Consider the following 22294-nt stretch of genomic DNA (forward strand, 5'->3'; position numbering starts at 1 on the left):
ATTACAGTTAAATTAAATTCTTAAAAACTATTTTGATAAAAAAAAAGTCTGGTCTATACCAAAAAAGAAAAAAGAATAGATTGTTGAATCTTTTTAATAAAGAATGAATCATTTTAAATCCTGATTTATGTAATTTTACAAATCGTCATACTATTTAAATTTATTTTATGTTTTTCAAATATTAAAAATGTTTATTTTTTCATTTAATATTTACTATCAAGTATTACAATAATATATAAAAAAAGTATAGTAAGAAGATAAAGTATAACCCTATTGATGACGTTTTTCTCGCGGTTAGCTGAAACCATAGTTCAAGTAGTTTTACGTGTATGGTTAGTAGTTCACACACACACACACTCAACAATATAAGTAAGGTTTTTTTTTCCCGTAATTTATATAAATCTCCCCTCTCACGTCTATGAGAGACTGGTGAGTAAAATAATGGTTTATTAAGAGAAGTAGATGGAAGAGAGATTTTCTTTTTAAAATGTGAAAAATGTAATACATAATGTGACAAAAAAGAAAACAAAACAAAAAGTATATAACTATAATTATTTGTCATAATATTAATGATGTTGCACATGAGTTTTTAAATATAAACCTATTCCAAAATTAGAGTCATTATTATCACATAATCACTATTATAATTTACTCATATTTACATCGTACATTCATTTGATCCGGTATTATGAAATCAACATTTGCACTTATTACGATAGTTCATATTACCACAAAGATCGTCCGCAATGGATAGTTGCTTATTGAGTTACTTTAAGTTTTTTTTGTTGTTGTTAATTTCTATGCTCTACTTCATAATGAAGAACTTTTATTATTCTTTTTATCCAATAATAAACATTAAATGAGTTACTTATATGGAATTGAAAATATATTTTTTTATTGTTTAAATTTTGTTAAATAATATGATTTATATAAACAATAAGTAACTATACTTATACAAGTAAAGCTATATCATTCACTCTAATAATAAATTTATCAAGATTTGTTTAACTTTAAGCAACTCATATATATATATACATATATATAAGTAACAAGTCAACAAGTTAAAAATGACCCAAGGAATCTAAAGAACAAGAAAAGAAAAACTAGAATAAAGATTATAACACTTTTTCCTTCTTTCAATTAAGAAATATATACAAATTTCCTTACTGAGATAGGTTGGTGCAATAAATTGGGCGAGGCAAAAGATATTGTGAGCGCGATAAGCAAATCACAGAGTGTGCATTTTCTTGAATCATTGTGGGCCCCACGGGTTCTACACATGACAACATCACACGGAGGGAGTATTGGTCTTGGTTTGTGCGACAAAAACTGAAAGTGGTCTTTACGTTAGTCAAACTTATAGCCGCGGGTTCCGTTGAGCTTTTGGCTTTATAGGTTGGTATGAATGAGCAGAACAATAAACCAAACCAACTTGGAATCACAAACCATCGCTTGAAGTTTAGCTGTGCTGTGGTGTGACAGTAATGGGAATATGGTGGTGGAGGCTGATACTGGTTTCTCTTGCTGGGATTCTCTTCTCTCCTAAACATGGTGCTTCACAGAGAGGTACGTAATGACACACTTCTTTTTCTTTGTTTTCTGTTGGATAGGATTGCAGGGTATGAATAAACTTGAGAGAAGTATGATAAAATGATTAATTGGAAAAAAAACTTTTGTGGTTGACTTAACACATATGACATATATAGTTACAGGTATGAAATATACGTTTATGAAGAATGCAAGCTCAGCTCCAAGCGTGTCATACTACGAGTACGAGTACATCGTAATTGGTGGGGGGACGGCGGGGTGCCCTTTAGCAGCGACACTGTCCGAAAAACACAAGGTTTTGGTGCTTGAACGAGGTCCTTCACCTTATGGCAACCCCAACATCACCAATTTGGATGCTTTTGGCGCTGCACTCTCTGACACCTCCCCTAACTCTCCCTCTCAACGCTTCATCTCCCAAGACGGAGTCATCAACTCCAGAGCTCGCGTCTTAGGTGGCGGAAGCTGTTTGAACGCCGGCTTCTACACTCGCGCTAGCCCTTACTACGTAAGGTAAGCACATAATTAAATGGGAGATATAAAAAACATAATTAAGCAAATGCAGTAATCTCTTTAATGTGTTGTTGTTAGGGAAGCTGGTTGGGATGGAAAGTTGGTGAAGAAGTCTTATGAATGGGTGGAGCGAGTGGTGGCATTTGAGCCGATTGTGCGGCAGTGGCAATCAGCAGTGCGGGGTGGATTGTTGGAAGTAGGAGTGCTTCCTTACAATGGCTTCACTTTCGATCATATTAGAGGCACTAAGGTTGGGGGCACCATCTTCGACCAACACGGTCACAGGCACACCGCCGCGGATCTTCTGGAATATGCTAACCCCACTCAACTTACTGTACTCTTGCAAGCCACCGTCTCTAAGATCTTGTTTACAAACAAAGGTGCCTTGCCTTTCATCCAATTTGTCACATTAGTACCAAGAAAAATGCAATATTATAACATTTAATAATGATTTCTGAATTACCAACAACTCTTTAATCAAGGGGTTTAAAGTTCAAATCTTAATTGGGTTTTAGGTGTTGGGAGGAGAATATGCACCACCTTGTGTGCGCTCAAGGTTACCAATGAAATAATGATTTGTGAATTGAACTGCAGGTAGTAGATCAAGGCCAGTGGCGAGTGGAGTGATATTCATGGATGCATTGGGGAGAGAACACAGGGTATACCTGAAGCAGGGTCCCAAGAGCGAGATAATTGTCTCAGCTGGTGCACTGGGAAGCCCACAGCTTCTAATGTTGAGTGGAATAGGAGCAGAACGTGAGCTTAGGAAACACAACATTGATGTGGTGTTGAATCAGCCCTTGGTTGGACAGGGAATGTCGGATAACCCGATGAACGCTATCTTTGTCCCGTCCCCTGTCCCCGTTGAGGTATCCCTCATAGAGGTGGTCGGCATCACCAACGTTGGCAGCTACATTGAAGCCGCCAGTGGTCAAATGTTCACCTCTCGTTCTCCTAGAGATTACGGCATGTTTTCTCCCAAGGTACAATATCCCCATCTACTCTAATATCCTCAACACCCATTTTTTAAGCTTAAACATAGACTATACTGTTCTCGTTCTCGTTCTTCCAAATTTAAAATTTTGTGACAATTAATGAATAATCCAGAAATGCAGATTGGTCAATTTTCCAAGTTGCCTCCAAAGCAGAGGAGCCCAGAGGCGGTGGCAAAAGCAATAGAGAAGATGGGGATGCTGGAGCCGGCAGCGTTCAGGGGCGGATTCATTCTTGAGAAGATAATGGGTCCAATTTCAACGGGTGAGTTGCAGCTAGAAACAAGTGATCCAAACGACAACCCATCGGTGAGCTTCAACTACTTCAAAGACCCTCGAGACTTAAAGAGATGCGTGCAGGGCATCAGGACCATCGAGAAAGTAATAGAATCGAAGGCATTCTCTCGGTTCAGGTACCACAACATGTCGGCGTCGGTGCTGCTCAACATGACAGCGAATTCCCCCGTGAATTTGTTGCCAAAACACAGCAACACTGCAACGTCGCTGGAGCAGTTCTGCAGAGACACTGTGATGACCATATGGCATTACCACGGAGGGTGCCAAGTTGGGAGAGTCGTAGATGCTCGTTATAAGGTTATTGGCGTCGACGCTCTCCGCGTTATCGATGGTTCTACCTTCAATTGTTCTCCCGGAACTAATCCCCAAGCCACTGTTATGATGCTTGGAAGGTAATAATATACACCATCTCAAACTCTCTATGTGAATGTAAGTATATAGTTGCTGCTCTTGTTTGATTTATTCATTTGGTGCAGGTATATGGGAGTCAAAATTTTGAGAGAGAGACTTGCTGGCGCTGAAACCGAGTAATATCTAGTATAAGGTTCATCAATGGCTGCTGTCGCATTGCTCAATCAAAACCAAAACAGTGGAATAAATAATATTCATTTTATCATTCTTTTTTATCACCTCACATATTAGATCCATTACTTTCTCTCTTTACCTTTTTTTATTTTGTCTCTCTTTCTTATCTCCACTCCAATATACTGTACAAATATCTTAACTCTTTAATTTAATATCTCATAATTTCAACTAATTTTTACATCACGTGTAATTTATAATCTATAATTATTTTTCACAAATTCAACACTTAAATATATGTCATATAAAAATTAGTTTAAAATATGAATATTGATGGTCTCAAAGACTAATAATCATTTATTGGAAGGCATCTCTACCTTTCTTACAATCCTACAGTCGGGGATACAACTTGAACAATTTTTATGTGTTACTCAATGAATATAAAAGAAAAGTAAAATTTGTTTATTTATCTTTATCAAATCATAATTAACCGAAATAGATTCTTTACTACAGTGTTGCCTTTACAGTAAAAAAAAAAAATACAAAGGAAAAGAGAGAGAGTGAAGAAAATGAAGCAATATGATTACATAGAAATGAAAAAAAAATTAAGAATTAAATGTAATTTTGATTTCTCTATTTTATTTCATTCGCAATTTTGATTCATTTATATTTAAATTGAGACATATAATTTTTCTATTTTAAAAAATTTACAATTTTAATTTTTCTATTTAAAAATACAAACATTTAATTCTTATATTTTAGAAAATTTACAATTTTGGTATCTGTATTTTAGAAAATTCATAATATCTCAATTTTAAATCAGAGAGACCAAAATTCAAAATCTAACAAAATAAGATAATCAAATTTATATTTTAATCAAAAATTAAAAATAAAGATTTTAAAGAAGAACAGAGGATGATTCACCTTATGATACACATTAGTAGCTTATGATTTAATATTTTTTCATTTTGACCCTCAAATTAAATTATTAGTCTGTACACGTTAATCTCTAAAATATAAACTTTGTGAGTAAAGGTTAAGTAATATTAAATTTTGTAAAATTTATTTTTAAAAACTAGAACTCCAAAGTGGTAAGGTGTAATTTATGCAAAGAGAAAAGCTAGCTAGAAAAGAATCTATGACGCTGGAGTAAAAAATTAGAGGTGTTTTTTTTATAAAAAAAAAAAGATAAAAGATAGCTTTGCGTGGAATGCGTAAAAAGCAGGCACCACAGCACTGAATGAAAGGATATCCAATTATATAAATGCCCCTCTGAATGAAGTCATATTCGAAGGACTACTATAAGCAAACCAGTTGCCAAAGGAGAGTTGCCCGATAACTGATTCTATTCCACATTCATGTCAAAATTTTATCATCGTATGTTTTACGGGTGGGGTATGTATGCAATCATTAGTGCTATATTATTACTCTACTTTCTATTTGGTATTTGAACGCTCGTAAACATGAGTTGCTTATCTCAAATAATATAGCATAATATATAGAACCCTTATGGGTTCTATATATTATGCTATATTATTTGAAAGAATTTTTGCAAGTTCTTATTTTAACAACGTAATTCTTTAAGAACATGTAATAGGTCTCTTAATTAAATTATCTCTATATTTATATTTTTTTAATGAATCTCACAAGAAGTTAATTTCGTGTTAAGAACAAGTTTTTGGGAAGAAACTATTCTTACACGTGACTTTTACAGTTTTACCTCATTTAACTCCAATGGTAAAATTGTATAAAAGCTTGTTCTTAACGAAGTTAAATAGATTAATTTGACCGGGATGCTCTAATTAACTGTAAATACATATAATTTATGAGTGTTTCTGTGCTAACTTCATTGGACACTCGATGCTTGATTACTCAAGTACATCCCAAACATAGGATCTTAGGAATGTTGTTATACTTTAATAATCAATGCATTTTTAATTTGAAACAAAATATTTTTACATATTTAAAAATAATAATACGGATATAATTTTAAAATCACGGTGAATGTGCAAATAAAGCATTCAAAATCATCCCGTTAATTATTTACATTATTACTGTCTCAACTAGTCACATAATAAGATAAGTAAATAGCTACGAAAAATATTCTCATTTAAGATAATTATTCTAATTTATATATGAAGAAGATGCTATTTGTACAACTCATACAATAAATTATATATACAACTAAAGAGAGAAAAAAATAAGATATAATAAATAATATGATAGAAAAAGATAAATAATATTATTATATAAGTTGTTATATGAATAACTCCATTCAACTTCTTAAAAAAAGGGGGAAAAAACAGCATTTGATAATTATTTGTTCTGGAAAGTATAGACAACAGAGCGTAATTAGCCCGAACCAAATTTCTTATTTCTTATTATATGTCTGGCGGAAATTACACGGTTTGACCAATAATAACGAGTCCCACCTTGGCACTTACCCATGGAGTTTTTCACACTCGTTCAGGTTCCCATTTCATATTTGTGTTGTAAATCTCATGACAGAGCGTTCATTTACTACAAAGGGAAGAGAATTAAAGAAGTTTGAACTTTGAATTTAATGTAAAAAAACAAAATAAAATAAGAACTAGTACTCCATAGAAAAAATGGGCCAAATTATGGCTAAATGACCAGTTTAATGACATGATGCTACTAAAAAGTTTTCCGTGCGTGTAATCACAAAACTTGAATCATTAGAAAAGGCAAATATTACAGATAAAGACAGTAACAGAATAATTTCAAAGAAGAATTTCGGGTCTTCGTGATAGGGCCACTATGAAAACTCAGCCTTCGCCCTTTACCTTTTGTTTGTATTCTATATCAGCATCGTTTCGATTCGGAATCTTCAAGTTTCAATACTCTACAAACACTAATACCAATTTTATCCCTTGCTGAAAGCACCACATCCACTTCTCATGATATTGGCTAAGGGCTGTAAAGCAAGGTACGTGTTATGAACCACCGAACTTAGCTGTCCGGATACTGATATTCAGCATACCTAATCTCATAGCAAACCCAATTAATTCAATGTCTTTCAATATTAATTTGTCGTGGAAATTCATAGGTGTGAAATCAATCGATGCCGTAGTCAATAGCACCAAATTGTCATTCGATAAGAGGATTGGTTTATAAAATTGTGACTTGTACTCTTTCCTATTTGTTAAAATTTATTAAAAATTATTAAATCATGAGCATGGTTTGTAAAGAAAGAAGCAAGACTCACTGAGTCTTAATTTTATAATTTTTTAGTAAATTTGAATCAATAGTAAAGTGTATGCTAGAAAGAATATTAATAGAGTATGGTACCAGTATTTTCTCTTTTATCTCTCGAGTCTGGACAAAGGTCAATGCTAGAGGGTTGTGGAACACTCCAAGGGCAAAGATTAACTATTGAGCATAGACATTTACACCAACCAACCAACTTAGTGAAATTTCCAATGAAAATGAATACAAGTAGAAAACGAAAGACAATATAACAGAATAGTATGAAGGTGAAAGAAAGAAAATGCATCTACCTTGCGCAGGGAAAGCATCACAACCCTGCTACAATGGTTGTTTTCCATCTTCTTTTCTTGCATCCATCTCTGACAAGTCTCATAACGCTCCCAATTCTAGCCATGACTTGGAGGCAGCCACATCTACCACTCTTCATCCACACACCCAATTCACCAACCATGAATCCCTCCCTTCTTTGGAAGAGTCACATATTAACTTCACCAAAGCATACCCTTCATTTGGCAACAACACTTGTCAATTAGTTGATCGAATTCGTGCCCAAGAATATCACCACTTGAACCCCTCCAACATTTGTTTTGACTACACTGGATATGGCCTTTTCTCCCACGCTCAGGACCAAAAGCAAACAGCTTCTTCAGTTGCTTCTTCTTCATCTTCTTGTCCTCCTCCATCATCCTTGCCTGAACCACCCTTCTTTGTTATCTCCTACAAGCCTGTAAGTTTGCATTCTCAGATACACTACGGCGGCCAGGAATCGGAACTAGAATCCAAAATCAGAGAAAGAATCATGGCGTTTATGAACATCTCTGAAGCTGATTACAGCCTTGTTTTCATTGCCAACGAGGTATCTGCCTTCAAACTTGTAGCGGACTCTTTCCAATTTCATCCTGATGGAGAGCTTCTTACAGTGTATGACCACAAGAGTGAGGCAGTGGATGTGATGATTGAGACCTGCAAGGAGCAAGGAGTTCATGTCTCGTCAGCTAAGTTCTGCTGGCCAAGTCTCAGAATCATGAGCAGCAAACTGAAGAAGATGATAATGAGAAGAAGAGGGAAGAGGAAGAGAGGTTTATTTGTTTTCCCACCTTATTCAAATGTTACTGGAACACCCTATTCGTATATTTGGATGTCCTTGGCACAGGAAAATGGGTGGCATGTCTTGCTTGATGCACGTGCATTGGGACCTAAGGAGATGGAGACATTGGGTCTCGCTATGTTTAAGCCTGAGTTTATGGTATGTTCCTTTTACAAAGTCTTTGGTGAAAACCCATCAGGTTTTGGGTGCTTATTCATCAAGAAATCAAGTATCTCTGCCCTAAAAGAATCAGACAATGCTACAAGCATGGGAATTGTAGGACTGTTTCCAGCATTTAGACAAGAAACTGAAGGAAAGGAAGAGTTTGTCATGGATAATGAAGAAACTGAAACAAAAGCAAGACAAGATGATGGATCAGTGTCAGCACATGGGACTGAAGAAGTGTTTTCATCAGAAATTGTGGAGTTAAGCTTAAGCACATGCACATCCCTGGAGTCAGGTCAATGTAGAGAAAGATTTGGCAGAGTGAGGGGAGGAGGCTTAGAGGTTGAGTGTAGAGGATTGGACCATGCTGACTCGGTGGGGCTAATAGCAATTAGTATTAGGGGTAAGTATCTTATCAATTGGCTCGTTAATGCACTAATAAGTCTTCAACATCCACATGCTCCAACTGGGCGTTCTCTAATTAGGATATATGGACCTAAGATAAATTCACACCGTGGAACTGTTGTGGCATTTAATGTGTTTGATTGGAAAGGAGAAAAGGTAGATCCCGCAATTGTACAAAAACTAGCAGATAGGAACAATATCTCTTTAAGTAGTGCATTTTTGCAAAACATATGGTTCTCGGACAAGAGTGATGAAGAGGGACAAAGGACTTTGGAAAGCAAAGTGCATAGAGTGAAAGTGTTGGGCCATTCAAACAAGACACATAGCAGTGGTTTTGGGATAACCGTGGTGAAAGCTTCACTTGGTTTGTTGACAAACTTTGAAGATGTATACAGGCTATGGGCTTTTCTTTCCAGGTTCCTAGATGCAGACTTTGTGGAGAAAGAGAAATGGAGATACTTGGCTCTAAATCAAAAAACCATTCATATATGAGTTGTTACCATTTTGCTTTCGATCATTTTTTCATTTATATTATACCATCCGTTCCGTTCAACAATGTATCTGTCTACTAATCCACTGCATGTCTGCATCCCTCGGCCACTAATTAGTAATAACATCATCTCAAATTGTTTTTTTTTTATGTATTATCTGATTTTGGTTATGTTGAACAAATTATTTTAGTTATATTTTTAGTTTTTTATCAACTGAATTTTTTTTATTATTTGATAATAAAAAAATTGAATAGTTTTTAGCATTTTTTAAATTTTGGATTTTAACTTTCAACTTTTTATATTTTATTTTTTTATCCTTAAAATATTTACTAAATTTTCTTGTTTTTTTAAAATAAAACTAAATTTTAAATAAGTTTCTATTAGACGATTTATTTTAAATATTACGTTAATTAATATAATAAAAGTATAATATTAGAGACTTTAATCTTATTATGATTTTTTGTTAACTTTAGATGTTATGTATTTTTTCGTTAATATTAGAGACTCTAATTTTATTTTATTTTTTTAGTCGAAAGAGATGTTAAAAGTTGAATTTGATGAAAAATAGAAAAATAACGGGTCAAACCCCAAAGACCCAAATAATAAGGACGATTGGTTTGGACATAAAATTGGATTGTTGGCCCAATTAACCTGGTTACGTATGTTGTTGGAGAATTATTTCCTATACCCCTCTTTTGCTTCCTGCACCCTATAAAACTTAAACTGACACAGATACCCTCTTGAACCCTAGCGCACCTCCCTCAATCCTCTTCACCACCGCCACCTCCCTCTTAATCTCTTCTCCAAAAAGGGTTCAAAATTGCTAGCATGATTTCCCCATTATTATGAATTTTTTTCCCTTCAAAGAGGAACCCCAGTGAAATCAAACTAAGAAAATTTATTATGTTTCTTAGTTGTATATAACAATTTTGAAAGACACATAAAAAGAATGAGTGGACTATAATTTAATGGTTTTTTTTTTCTTAATATACAAATAGTGCAAAATTCCCTCAAAACCAAACACAAGACGTAAAATATGGTTCTTTAAAAAAAAGTCAGCTCATTATGTTTTAGTCTTTATTTACTTTGATATATTAAATTTTAAAAATTTTATTTTTATCTTTCATTTAATACATTAAGTTTTAAAAAAATTATTTTAATTTATTTTATGTTTTTTAAAGTTTATTTTTATCATTTATTTAATTTTTTGTTAAAACTTTAGTGCTCCATTAATATGTTAAATTTTAAATAAATTAATTATTTTAGGTATTATTGTTTTAAATTAATTATTTTAGTAATATTTAATATTATGTCAAATTTTAAAACATTAATGGAGTACTAACATTTTCAACAACAAAAAATAAAAGAAATGATTAAAATAAAAATTTGAAATTTAATGTAGTAAAATAAAATAAAAAATATCATTTAACTTTAATGAAAAAACATAGTCCTAAAACATAGTCCGATCCCGTGCATTCATTGGAGGGAAGAAAAAATATACCAAACCGTGTCCCCTCGTGCAGGGCGTGGAAAGTAAGGTGGATTAAAGAATAAATTTATTATGAGTTATTGAATGACCTCATTTATGCGGTTGTTATTGGCAACGTGAAACGCGAGGTCGAGAAATTAATATATCAGATTTGATCTCTTTAGGATCGACATGGCTTCTCTTTTCAAGTTGTTTCCCTTTAAATTCATACTGTTTTTATGGAATAAATTTACGATTAAATATTAATAAAATTGTTATGCACATAAACAAAATTAATTAACCGGAATGGTCTGCTTAACAAGCATGGTTGTAACACAAGCTAGTACTCACAAGTCACAATGTTGGGGATAACTAGAAGTTGGGATTGGGTCCGAACCAGAGGTAGTAGGCTAAGGAAAGCAATCGTTAGACGTGTAACGAACGAACTACATCTCCTAACATATATATACATACTCAAAATTAAAATCTAAAGTGGAATAAGTTGAAATAGACGGCACGGGTAGAATTAATCCTCCGTTACTTACGCTTAAGATCAAGTGCATCACCCTAATTAAGCTAGCTCATCTCACGTCAAATTGTAGCTTGTAGTTTGCAACTCGGCCAAACAAATAGCAATGTAATTGAAAAATGATGAATTAGCTACTAGCTACTAGCTACCCTCGGTGTCATGCCAAGTGCATTTTGCTTAATTTTGTGCCCATCAATTTGATTTAAAGACAAGAAGCCTCGAATCTTCATTCCGCTCCCTTGCGTTGCGTAATCACTCATCCACGACTTTGGAGTGCCAACACATAGTTATACCAATATGAAATACAAAATGCACTTTTTTTGCGTTTTACCAACTATTTCTTAATCCATCTTTTTCTTCTGTTTGGAAAACAAAAAAGAGTTTGGCAAGTGATTAATGCTTCTACAGTTCACATTAAGAACCTAATACCAATAAAGTATAGAACACAAAATAGATTAAAACATAGATACAATTTTTTTAACATGCAAAATCCCTCAATGCAAGAGCAACTGATACAATAGAGACAAAAAGATAAAACTTCAAACTATAGAACAGACAATGTGAAATATTTATCTATCTCTACAGATATCTTTTTTCTGATCCAATCAGACAATTTGAAATATCATGTGTGTAGAACCTGCTGTCCAAAAATCAACCTAATCTAATGATGAATGAATCCGTAGTTGTAATATGAAAAACACTCTTAAGTGAGCATGCGAAAATCACAAATAAGTGATTTCTCCTCTCCTTCTTTCTCTTTCTTTCTTAATGATTACTGTTTTTTTCTCTCCCCTTGGAATGAGTGTGTTTCGAATGTATCTCACCCTCTAATCTAATCTCTCACCACTTAAACAAGTGAGACATACAAATCTTCTCATTTGAACCTTTATTTCCCATAGCCAGGAAAAAACCCAACACAACAGTCATCAATAATTATATATTGGGAAGCTGGAAGCATATGGACCATGAGAGCCACAGCCCGCATTGCAACGGCACTTGTTTTAAACTTTAAAAGTTGTCTATGGAGCCCTTCAACAGTTCAAATAGTAGGAGATTCTTTGATATTCATTCTTTTATACCAACGTGTGAAAAAATTATTAGGTAATTTTAACATAATAACAATATTTATTGGCATAGATGTGTTTCCACATGTATAATAAGTATAATAATAATTTTTTTCGATAAAATGATTTTTAACTGTGACTATAATATTTAAAAACCATAAAAATACAAAAACCTTTTTCGTGAAGAACTACTATATTTTTGTGTTTGATTTCTCTGATTTTGTTTTCAGAAAGGAAGAGAAAGTGAGTATATTCAGTGTAATTTTTAAGAATATTGATGGTAAAAAAAGTGAAGGAGGGAAATAAAGGGGAAAGGAAGGGGTTAAAAAGAGAAAGAGAGAAGCAGTTGGGTTGGGTCCTGCTTGTACTCGTACACCACTACACCTTTGGGGTTGGTGGCTGTTTCCTTTATATATATATATATATCTGCTAAGTTCCCAACACTTGCCATGTGAGTGACCCTCTTTCTCTTTCTCTGCCAACCTGCACACTCTTCACTCGATCAAACAGAAAATGGCAAAGAATGTGGGGATCCTTGCCATTGACATCTACTTCCCTCCCGCTTGCGTTCAGCAGGTCATCCCCATCAACTTTCATTTTCTATCTTTTCTTCTTTCTTTTTATGTTTTCAAAAAACAACCGCGGAAGCTGTGTTCGTTTACTGTTACTCACCTCCTTCAAGATGTTTAAGCTAATCATGACCTGGAACCGAATCAAATCAATAACGGTTTTCTTAGGTGCATCATATCGATTTTCCCATCATTTTTTGTTGGAAACTGATGCTGTGACTGTGAGGTCTCCGATTTGTTTTTTCTTTTTTCACTTTTTGTTAGATAAGTTGTCATGTGAAATCAAAAGCTCTACCAAATTATTGATTTCTTCTGGATTTTCCCATGCTTCTTTTCTTTTAGGCTATACAATACTCTCGATGCTTCCGAAGCGATGTGCTCGGACCTTTTTTTTTTATTGTTTTTATTATCTCACTGATATAATATTGAAGTTGCTTCAACCTTTTTGACTTTTAATTACGGTTTTCATTTTCTTCACATAACCACGTGCAGGAAGCATTGGAGACTCATGATGGTGCCAGTAAAGGGAAGTATACCATTGGTCTTGGACAAGATTGCATGTCATTCTGTACCGAAGTAGAAGATGTCATCTCAATGAGGTTTCTACTCTGATTTTGATCGTCTCTGTTTTTGGGTCCATAAGTCTTATGATTTGCCACTGGGTTTGGACTTGTCATGTTGTTGCTTGTAGTTAGTATCCCTGCTTCCGAGTTATCCTTGTCCTTTATTGACTAGGATATCATAATACATCATATTTTGTAAATGCTAAAGTAAGTTTTACAACTTACAAGCTTTATCTAATGGTTTGGTGGTCCCTCATTGGGGGACATGTAAATTGGTGATCTGGTTAATGCCACCCATGATGAAGATTTAGCTCTGTCAGTTTTTTCCAGGATACGTGGAATAATTTGACCTATTTTGTGTTGTCGTGAACCATTTAAAACCACAAGGTCATTAGATTTTTGCATTATGTACAACTAGTATTGTCTCTCTTTTAGATTAAAATGAATCTTTTAACCTTCTATGATCTTTTAGTCTTAATGTAGTTTTATTGTTTTATCTGTCTTGTGTGACAGTCCTAGACATGTTGAACTTTGACGCCATTTTAATATATTTTACACTCATTGGCTGGTTTTGGCATGTTTAATGTTGAATAGGTGTATAGGACTCCAGTGCTGAAGATTTATCTTCAACCCTATAATTAATACTATTTCTAAACTCATTTCTTGAAGACTAATATTGCATCTTCAGTTTGACAGTGGTTACTTCTCTTCTTGAGAAATATGAGATTGATCCTAAGCTAGTTGGTCGTCTGGAAGTTGGAAGCGAGACTGTGATAGACAAAAGCAAATCCATCAAGACATTCCTGATGCAGATCTTCGAGGTATACTTTCAGTGTCTAACCACGTGGATTTTGGATATATGATTCTCCTTGTCAAAGTAGACTGACTTCTTCATCTCCTGATTGTAGTTTAAATGCCTATTTACTTAGTGATTCAACCTTAGTTCCACGTATTTTATCTTGGACTGAAACTTCTTGAGTAATTTGGGTGTGTCAAACAGAGCACACAGCTAAAGTGGCTTATCCCTAGCTCTGACAGCTGTGCTCTTTTCATCCTAATACTAACCAGTGACCATCTTCATATAAAGTTATCAAGTAATGTTTTACTGTCTTATAGGATATTTATAATGTTAATAATTGGATTGGGTTGGCTTTATCATATAATTTTCTCAATCACATCATTTATTTCCTTTGCTTTCTAATACAAGATTTATTTATTTGTTTGAAACAAACAGAAATATGGAAATACTGACATTGAGGGTGTTGATTCAACTAATGCATGCTATGGAGGAACTGCTGCTCTGTTTAATTGTGTCAATTGGGTGGAGAGCAATTCATGGGATGGACGCTATGGACTTGTTGTCTGCACTGACAGTGCAGTAAGATAATTTCCTAAACATTCACATTGCATTTGGACTATATTCAGCAATACTAAACATGCTTTGCACTCTCTTATATGTAATAAGGACAGTGCAACTTCCTAATTCAAAGTCCTAGATTATGTCTTAATGATGGTGGATTAATTTCAAGCTTGTGTAAAATGTTTCCTTTCTCAGGTTTATGCTGAAGGGCCTGCTCGACCTACTGGAGGAGCTGCTGCTATTGCCATGCTAATTGGTCCTGATGCTCCCATTTCTTTTGAAAGCAAATTGAGAGGAAGTCATATGTCTCATGTTTATGATTTTTACAAGCCTAATCTTGCCAGTGAATATCCAGTAAGCTTTTGAATCCCTTTTCATTTTCTGTTATAACATTTGACTTTTGGGATCATAAACATTGAAAAACTACTAGCAATTATTTTCCTCGTCATGATCAAAATTATCCTTGCAAGTTGCACTTTATTTTTGTCTTGATATGCCATGAAGGATAGCATTTGATCGTTCATGTCCATTTACTTTTACCCATAACCTGCTGATAGTGTTTCAGGATGCCAACTGTAATAATTCCACATATTTTTTGTGCTGTAGGTTGTTGATGGAAAGCTTTCACAAACTTGTTACCTCATGGCTGTTGATTCTTGCTATAAGAATTTCTGTCACAAGTAAGTCTCTAATGTTAAATTTAGTTCTAATGAACATATGTTTTATAAATATAAAATGTGAATATAAAATCAGACCCATTCAAATTGATTGATAATCAACTGATTGAAAGAGTCAGCCCAAATAACCCAATTTAAATATAGGTTTACTCCACATTTTACTGACTTGATGCTGAGTCCGACCTGTCTTGGTCCCTATTGACATTTTTTTTGTTACACTAAATCACATTTTCAAAATCTTAAATGGTGTAATAATGCGACTTGTGCATATTGAAATTTAATTGAACTCACCAAATCACGAGTGAGACTCATGAAATAGGAAATGTGAGTTCCAATAAATTTTATCTTGCAATAGTGTGTTAGAGTGTGTTATTAGCATTTCTTATATTCTAAATGGGACCCATCAAGGTTTAAAATTGAAAAGAACTGACTGTATGAATGAAGGAATTCGAGCTAGACAGGATACTGAGCTTGTCCTGCTGATAAGCATTCCACTTACTAGTCAAAAATAAGTAAATCTGATCATATTTGTATTAAGACTTGCAGTGCCCTGCTGATAAGCATTCTTCTTATTAGTTGAAAATAAATAAATCTAATAATATTTGTAATTTGAATTAACACTTGTATTGTGTTCAAAACATCAATAATAACTAACCGATGAATTAACTAACCATATTTACTTTTGCAGGTATGAGAAATTCGAGGGAAAACAATTTTCTCTTTCTGATGCTGAATACTTTGTATTTCACTCTCCTTATAACAAGGTAGTTTAGATTTCTTAAGGATCTAGTATTTAATCTCCCAACTCCATATGATGCATAATAATGCTTCCTGTAACATATTCTATATATTTCTGTATCTCATTGATGTATCTTCTTAATATGTACATATTTGTTTTTCTTCAGTGTGTCTAATTGTATATTTCTTCTAATTCTATTTGCTTCTGCAGCTTGTACAGAAGAGTTTTGCTCGGTTGGTTTTCAATGACTTCTTAATGAATTCCAGGTCCTCTTCATTTCTCCATCCTCTGGAAAAGTTTCGTTTTTAATCAGTTAATGTGAGAGTGTCTTAGAATTGATTATGATTGCAGCTCTGTAGATGAGGTTGCCAAAGAAAAACTGGGACCTTTTGCAACTTTATCTGGTGATGAGAGCTACCAAAGTCGGGATCTTGAAAAGGTCTGAGACCCTATCCCCAAAAGTCAATAATCTCCTGTTTCTATTGCAAATGAACAGAAATGAAACTTTTTGCTGATGGGTGCTATATTATTAATTTGTAGGCATCCCAGCAAGTAGCAAAGCCTCTATATGATCAGAAGGTACAACCAACTACTCTGATTCCAAAGCAAGTTGGAAACATGTACACGGCGTCTCTTTATGCAGCATTTGCCTCCCTTATTCACAACAAAAATAGCACATTGGTGAATGTTCTGACCACTATCTATGGCTAAACTTCATCACAACAATGTTTTGTGCTTTCTAATGAATATTTACATTTTTCAATTTTCAGGCAGGTAAGAGGGTGATATTATTCTCATACGGTAGTGGCTTAACTGCCACCATGTTTTCGTTGCAATTACGAGACAGTCAACATCCGTTTAGCTTGTCAAACATTGCTAGAGTGATGGATGTCGATGGAAAATTGAAGTCAAGACATGAGGTAATGATCTATAAAAATCTAATCAAATATGGAAATGTTCCACATGTGCTATTCTGGTTTAATATTAAATTAAACGTAGCCATGCCAAAAACATAAGAATGCATTTGTTTTAACAAATATTTGACTCAACTGACAAATTTCTTAGCGGACAGAGATATTGTTTGGCCTCCTATCAAGAAGGTCTATGTTAGAATGAGTGGGAAGGGATGCAACAGATTAGACCAAGGAACAGCTGTTACTTTTGAAAGCTGTCCTAATAGAAATGACGGTTAGACAGTTGAGAGAATAATTAGTAAATAGGAGGGGAACAAATAACAGAGAAGAGGGGAGTAGTATCAGTTTTGGAATTGTGCAAAGATTGGGCAGGAGGGCAAGGACTCTCGAATTTCCTGGGTTTTATTGCAAACACTCTGTATATTCTAGTACTTACTTCTTGTACTCGAATCTGAATCACCTTGATAGAGGCCAGGTTGAGAGACAGATTAAATAAAAGAATTCCTGATTTCTACTTCTGGTGTATGGTTGATATAGTTAGTGTCAGGTACTATTGCATGTTTGGGGGATTTTTTTTAAAGCTTTAGGGGGGGGGGGGGGGATTATTTACTTAAATTTAGTTGAATCAACCATGCGTATATAGGTGCTAAAGAAGTTTCCTTTTTCTATTTCCTTTTAGTTGTGTCCTTCCTGAAATTTTAGAAACTTCGAAGATAGATGTATTATTCTAGGATGTATTAGTCAACGTGACTACGGGAGAATAAATAGTTTAAGTCGATCAGTCCTTTGTTTTGATTATTGTTGCAATGTTTGTTAAGATGATTGAAACAGAATCCTGTTTTGAATAGTTTTTTGATGAGTTTGTTTTTTTAATGCAGTTTCCCCCAGAGGAGTTTGTTGAAAACCTGAAGCTAATGGAGCATAGGTATGGTGGAAAGGAATTTGTGACAAGCAAGGACACTAGCCTTTTATCTCCAGGCACATTCTACCTCACTGAAGTTGACTCCATGTATCGGAGATTCTATTCAAAGAAAACTAAAGAGAGCAGTTTGACTCCCGCTGAGAACGGTGTGATTGCTAATGGCGTTGCTAATGGCATTGTTAATGGCCACTGATGTTGAGCATGTACAATCAGCTGTCAACTTCGCCTAGAATGAAGGGTATTGTTATTTGTGATAGTTCTGTAGGTAAATTGTTTCTGGGTGATAAGTATTCTCGGTTCAAATATTTTATTGTACTCTTTTAAGATGTAGCTAGTTACTCGAGTCCAAATTTTATCTTTTTCTGTTTTTTTTTTTTTTTTTTTTTTTGCATTTTAGTGAATGGAAATTAGTCTTTGAATAAAAAAAGAAGTTGCAATAGCTTTTATTCAGGCCGGTTATTATATGTATGAATCACATGATGTGGTTGGACTCAATTAAAAATCAAATTTTTAGGATTATTTATCATAAAATCTCTTTTAATAGTTTTCATTAGGGTGATTCTTGGACTTTATTTTATCTTTTTTTACAGGTACAAGACTTAAAACCATGTGAACTCTTTGTCAGTTGAATCGATTTTTTTTTTAATATAAATTTACTCTTATATCTAAAGTTCCAAGTATATAGTTAATTTTTTTATTTCTCAATTAAAATTATATTATATTTAAAAGTATGTATTTAGAAATAATATTTTATATATTCCTAATAAACACATGAAGATTGCAGTAAAAAAAATTAAACACATGAAAATTCTTAGCAAAAAAATCCTTATTCTTACACTGGTAGTTACCCTAACATGCATGTTTAATATAGTTAAGTTACACAAACATCTATGTTTTCCAGAACCTTTTATTTATAACATTTATTTTTGCACATCACCATATATTTTTCTTAAGTCAATAAAAGTCATATGTATAGGTGAATACAAATAAATTATAAAAGTAATTACAAATTTTATAACACTTCATTTTTCTTATTCAAATAATTATAAAAGTAAATACAAATAATGACTATGAAACTATAAGTGGAGTTTTTTTTAGAATAAACTATAAGGGAAGTTAGTCTTTAAAGAAAAAGGATTAAAAATATATGGCATTATTATTCTTCTATTTGAAATTTCACACCTCTTAAACATTGGTTGATAATTTTTTTTTGAAAGAAAACACAAGTTATTTACTAAAAAATAATTATTTCTTGTTAATTAATCATTTACTCATCTGTCGGTTTTCAAGAGTTCCGAAGCATGGAAGAATTATATCTTTCCAATTCCATGTGGTATTGTTTTTTGGTGGGCCAGCGTAATGTGGGGATATTTTGAGATCATAAATTAAATGTCATAGGCTGAAGCGTTCTTTCATTAAAAGGATGCATCTTTACTTGTCCAAACATTTATAACCGAGTACATAACGAAAACAGCATGGCTATCTCTTACTCCCGTTGATTATCATAACAAGATCCTAGTGACTACACGTAAGACTTCGTTTTCACTTTTCAATCATTGGTAGTTTGAAGAAACCAAGAATCATTCTTGATAGCAAAAATGAGTTCATGGCTGGCTCTCACTCAAAACTGGAGCAAGAGAAAAAGATGATGCAAGAATTGATTTCTTATAATTAAGTAGCTAGATAATGTCATCATGTAGTCAATAATAAAAATTAAAATTAAATGCAGCAATACACACGAAAGAAGCAAAAGCACAGCATCTGAATTCAGATCAATTCAAGTTATGTTATGCCTTAACGAGGGAGTCCTTGATGGACAAAATTAAAGTTGAGGAAACTCCTTCTTCAACTTAGAGTGAAGTTCCTCCATCTAAAGTTTACCCAATAGACCACCAATCCAACCATCAGCAATTTCAATTGCTCCTCGCCGCTCCCATCCTCTCTCTCTCTTTCTAATACAATACAATCTCGGCATGAGGGAGTGGACAATTTTCCTTTTTTCTTCTTCTGTCTTTTTCGGACCAGTGAGCACGACGGTGATTAAAAAGTGATAGATTAAGCAAAATTGAAATATTAATTAATTGTGGTGAGAATTCAATATAAATTAGACTTTTTGTACAGAAATATAATTATCTCATAGTATTATATTAACCATCTTTTAGTTCTATTGAGATTAGAATAAATGATCAATACTAAGTGTATCTTTACAATGTTGATAGAATGGATTTTCCTCTGTCCAATGCATTATACACATACATAAACACATATGTCACGTTTGATAAGAGAAAATAAATGAAAGAGAAAAAAAATAGTTAATAAAATAGTACACATCTCATGAATTTCACGTCTCTTATATTATATTTTAATTTAAATATTTTTATTTTTATCCTCTTCATTTTAATTTTTTTTCTATCAAACAGAGCCATAAGTACTTAGGCTATACTTGGACTAAAGTTATATATATATATAACTGCAAATTCCGATATGCAAAATGAAGAAAAAAAATCATTATTTACCCGTAAAAATATTTTTGAATTCTCCCAGCTAAAATCAAAACATGAAATCACATATTTAATGCATTGGAAAGATTAAATTTCCAACTTCTTTCCAAACTTACACGTCATATATCGGCACTTTAATGAGGTTGAAATGTTAGCAACAAATGAATTGCTTTGAAATTCTTTTTCAAATATTTCCTCAGTCTCAAAACTATAATTATGTTATGTTATTTTATACGGATCAAGAAAAATAATAAATAAATAAATAAGAATATTAATTTTGTAAAATTAACCTTACATCTTCATTAACTAATTTATTTTTAAATTTTATAGTTAATCATTAATATATAAGAGATATAAATAAAAAAATAATTAATGTTATATTAAAAAAATAAAATAAAAATTATATTGGGATAAAAAAAATTCTTACACTATAATTATAATGGAAATCACGAAGTATCAAATAATTATTCATGCTACCACAAACGTGAGGATTGCTTGTGTTGGCTAAAAATTGGGAAGCAGATCGATCCATGTGCTAATATAGCACACATGTGGGAACGTTTCAGAATTTAGCAAAATTTGGCAGCGACAGCAACTGAATGTAAAACGGTTCTCAGAATTGTTCTCAGAACGAAGCAAGCTTTTGAAGGAACTAGTACTTCAAAGCAGGTAAACTGAATGTAAAACGGTTCTCAGAATTAAATCCTAAATAAGTCATTGAGTGTAAACTAGTACTTCAAAGCAGGTGATAAGTCCAAACCTTTATACTCCTTTTTTTTTCTTCCCAGAAGAATCTAAATATTGTAAATAAGCTACTAAAGTCTACTGTACTATTCACTGAGTTTGAGAACTCGATCACATAAATGATCAGATGCTAAAATATCCTTTGGATCCTGTGAAGCTGCCACTTATGTTCCCACCAACGTCTGGGAATGTCTCACAGCCAAAAAGAGGCTTCACATTACCCTTTGAATCAACTTCAAGCGGATATTTTATAGTGAGCCGCCATGTAATGTAATGTAGTAACTAGCAAGTGTCTCCTTTTGGAATGTCAGAGAGTTTGTGAAAGAACTATTGGTTGGTGTTGGTGATGGATCTGACCAATGGAATGTGGGGGTGAGCAATGAGCATTTGAAGAAGTAGGTGTCATAGCTTGAGAGGGAGAAGACTGGAATTTGAAAATGGTGTTGACCCACTTGTGATACAATTGGATTGGAGTGTTTCAACTTTGACGGATAAAGTAATAGGAGAATGAGATCTAGAATAAGTCAGGATTCATGAATGGTGATCAAGAAAAGAAAAAAAAATGAATAAGTCATGACTGCACTGTTAATTAATGATAAAAAAATAAAAACAAAGATAAAACAAGTGGAAACAAAATACAATATTATATATAGCAAGTGGAAACAGAATACAAAAACTTGGGTGAAAATCAGGTATCTTATATGAATTGTGCGGAATCTAGAATTGAGAATGGAGAACACACGAGCTTTCCATGCGTGCCCAATTTTATTTGTTTTGTCGATAAATCAATAAATAGATCGTTCATTGAAAATGCTGAAACATACAGGAAGCAAAACAGAACGTTGCAACAATGCACAATATATCAACATTTAACAATAACAGATCAGACACGCATGCTCAGAACTAACAAGCTAGATAGCAAATCTTGAACTTACAAACATAAAAAAAAAAAAAAAAACAGAAAATACATACATAGAAATCGCATTTTCCTATTATAAT

General features: G+C 33.4%; 3 protein-coding genes and 1 long non-coding RNA gene across 5 annotated transcripts; 3 read left to right on the top strand and 1 right to left on the bottom strand.

The window, feature by feature from the left end:
• Positions 1-1109: 1109 nt before the first annotated feature.
• Positions 1110-1826, bottom strand: LOC114374540. The gene is made up of 2 exons (XR_003658577.1): positions 1726-1826; positions 1110-1599 (listed from the first exon to the last, which is right to left on the bottom strand). It is a non-coding gene; the product is annotated as an uncharacterized LOC114374540 (long non-coding RNA).
• On the top strand, positions 1436-3963 carry LOC114374539 (protein HOTHEAD-like). Of its 2 annotated transcripts, none has more exons than XM_028332197.1 (6): positions 1436-1566; positions 1713-2058; positions 2137-2438; positions 2653-3041; positions 3174-3739; positions 3824-3963. In XM_028332197.1, the coding sequence occupies exons 1-6, from the start codon at positions 1485-1487 to the stop codon at positions 3876-3878; spliced, it is 1740 nt and encodes a 579-aa protein (XP_028187998.1). In that variant the 5' UTR covers positions 1436-1484; the 3' UTR covers positions 3879-3963. The 2 variants fall into 2 exon arrangements, with proteins under 2 accessions (XP_028187998.1, XP_028187997.1); XM_028332196.1 differs by having other exon boundaries at positions 1440-1566; positions 1707-2058.
• Positions 3964-7377: 3414 nt separating this feature from the next.
• On the top strand, positions 7378-9246 carry LOC114376453 (molybdenum cofactor sulfurase-like). The gene has a single exon (XM_028334570.1). It carries the CDS (start codon positions 7378-7380, stop codon positions 9244-9246), a length of 1869 nt encoding a protein of 622 aa, XP_028190371.1.
• Positions 9247-12724: 3478 nt separating this feature from the next.
• Positions 12725-18581, top strand: LOC114376989 (hydroxymethylglutaryl-CoA synthase-like). Its single transcript, XM_028335343.1, has 12 exons — positions 12725-12882; positions 13368-13474; positions 14127-14259; positions 14673-14816; positions 14994-15152; positions 15405-15478; positions 16164-16239; positions 16425-16480; positions 16566-16653; positions 16755-16895; positions 16985-17134; positions 18007-18581. The coding sequence occupies exons 1-12, from the start codon at positions 12820-12822 to the stop codon at positions 18241-18243; spliced, it is 1428 nt and encodes a 475-aa protein (XP_028191144.1). The 5' UTR covers positions 12725-12819; the 3' UTR covers positions 18244-18581.
• Positions 18582-22294: the final 3713 nt, after the last annotated feature.

This window comes from Glycine soja, chromosome 11, assembly GCF_004193775.1.
Source record: "Glycine soja cultivar W05 chromosome 11, ASM419377v2, whole genome shotgun sequence".
Taxonomy (NCBI): Eukaryota; Viridiplantae; Streptophyta; class Magnoliopsida; order Fabales; family Fabaceae; genus Glycine; species Glycine soja.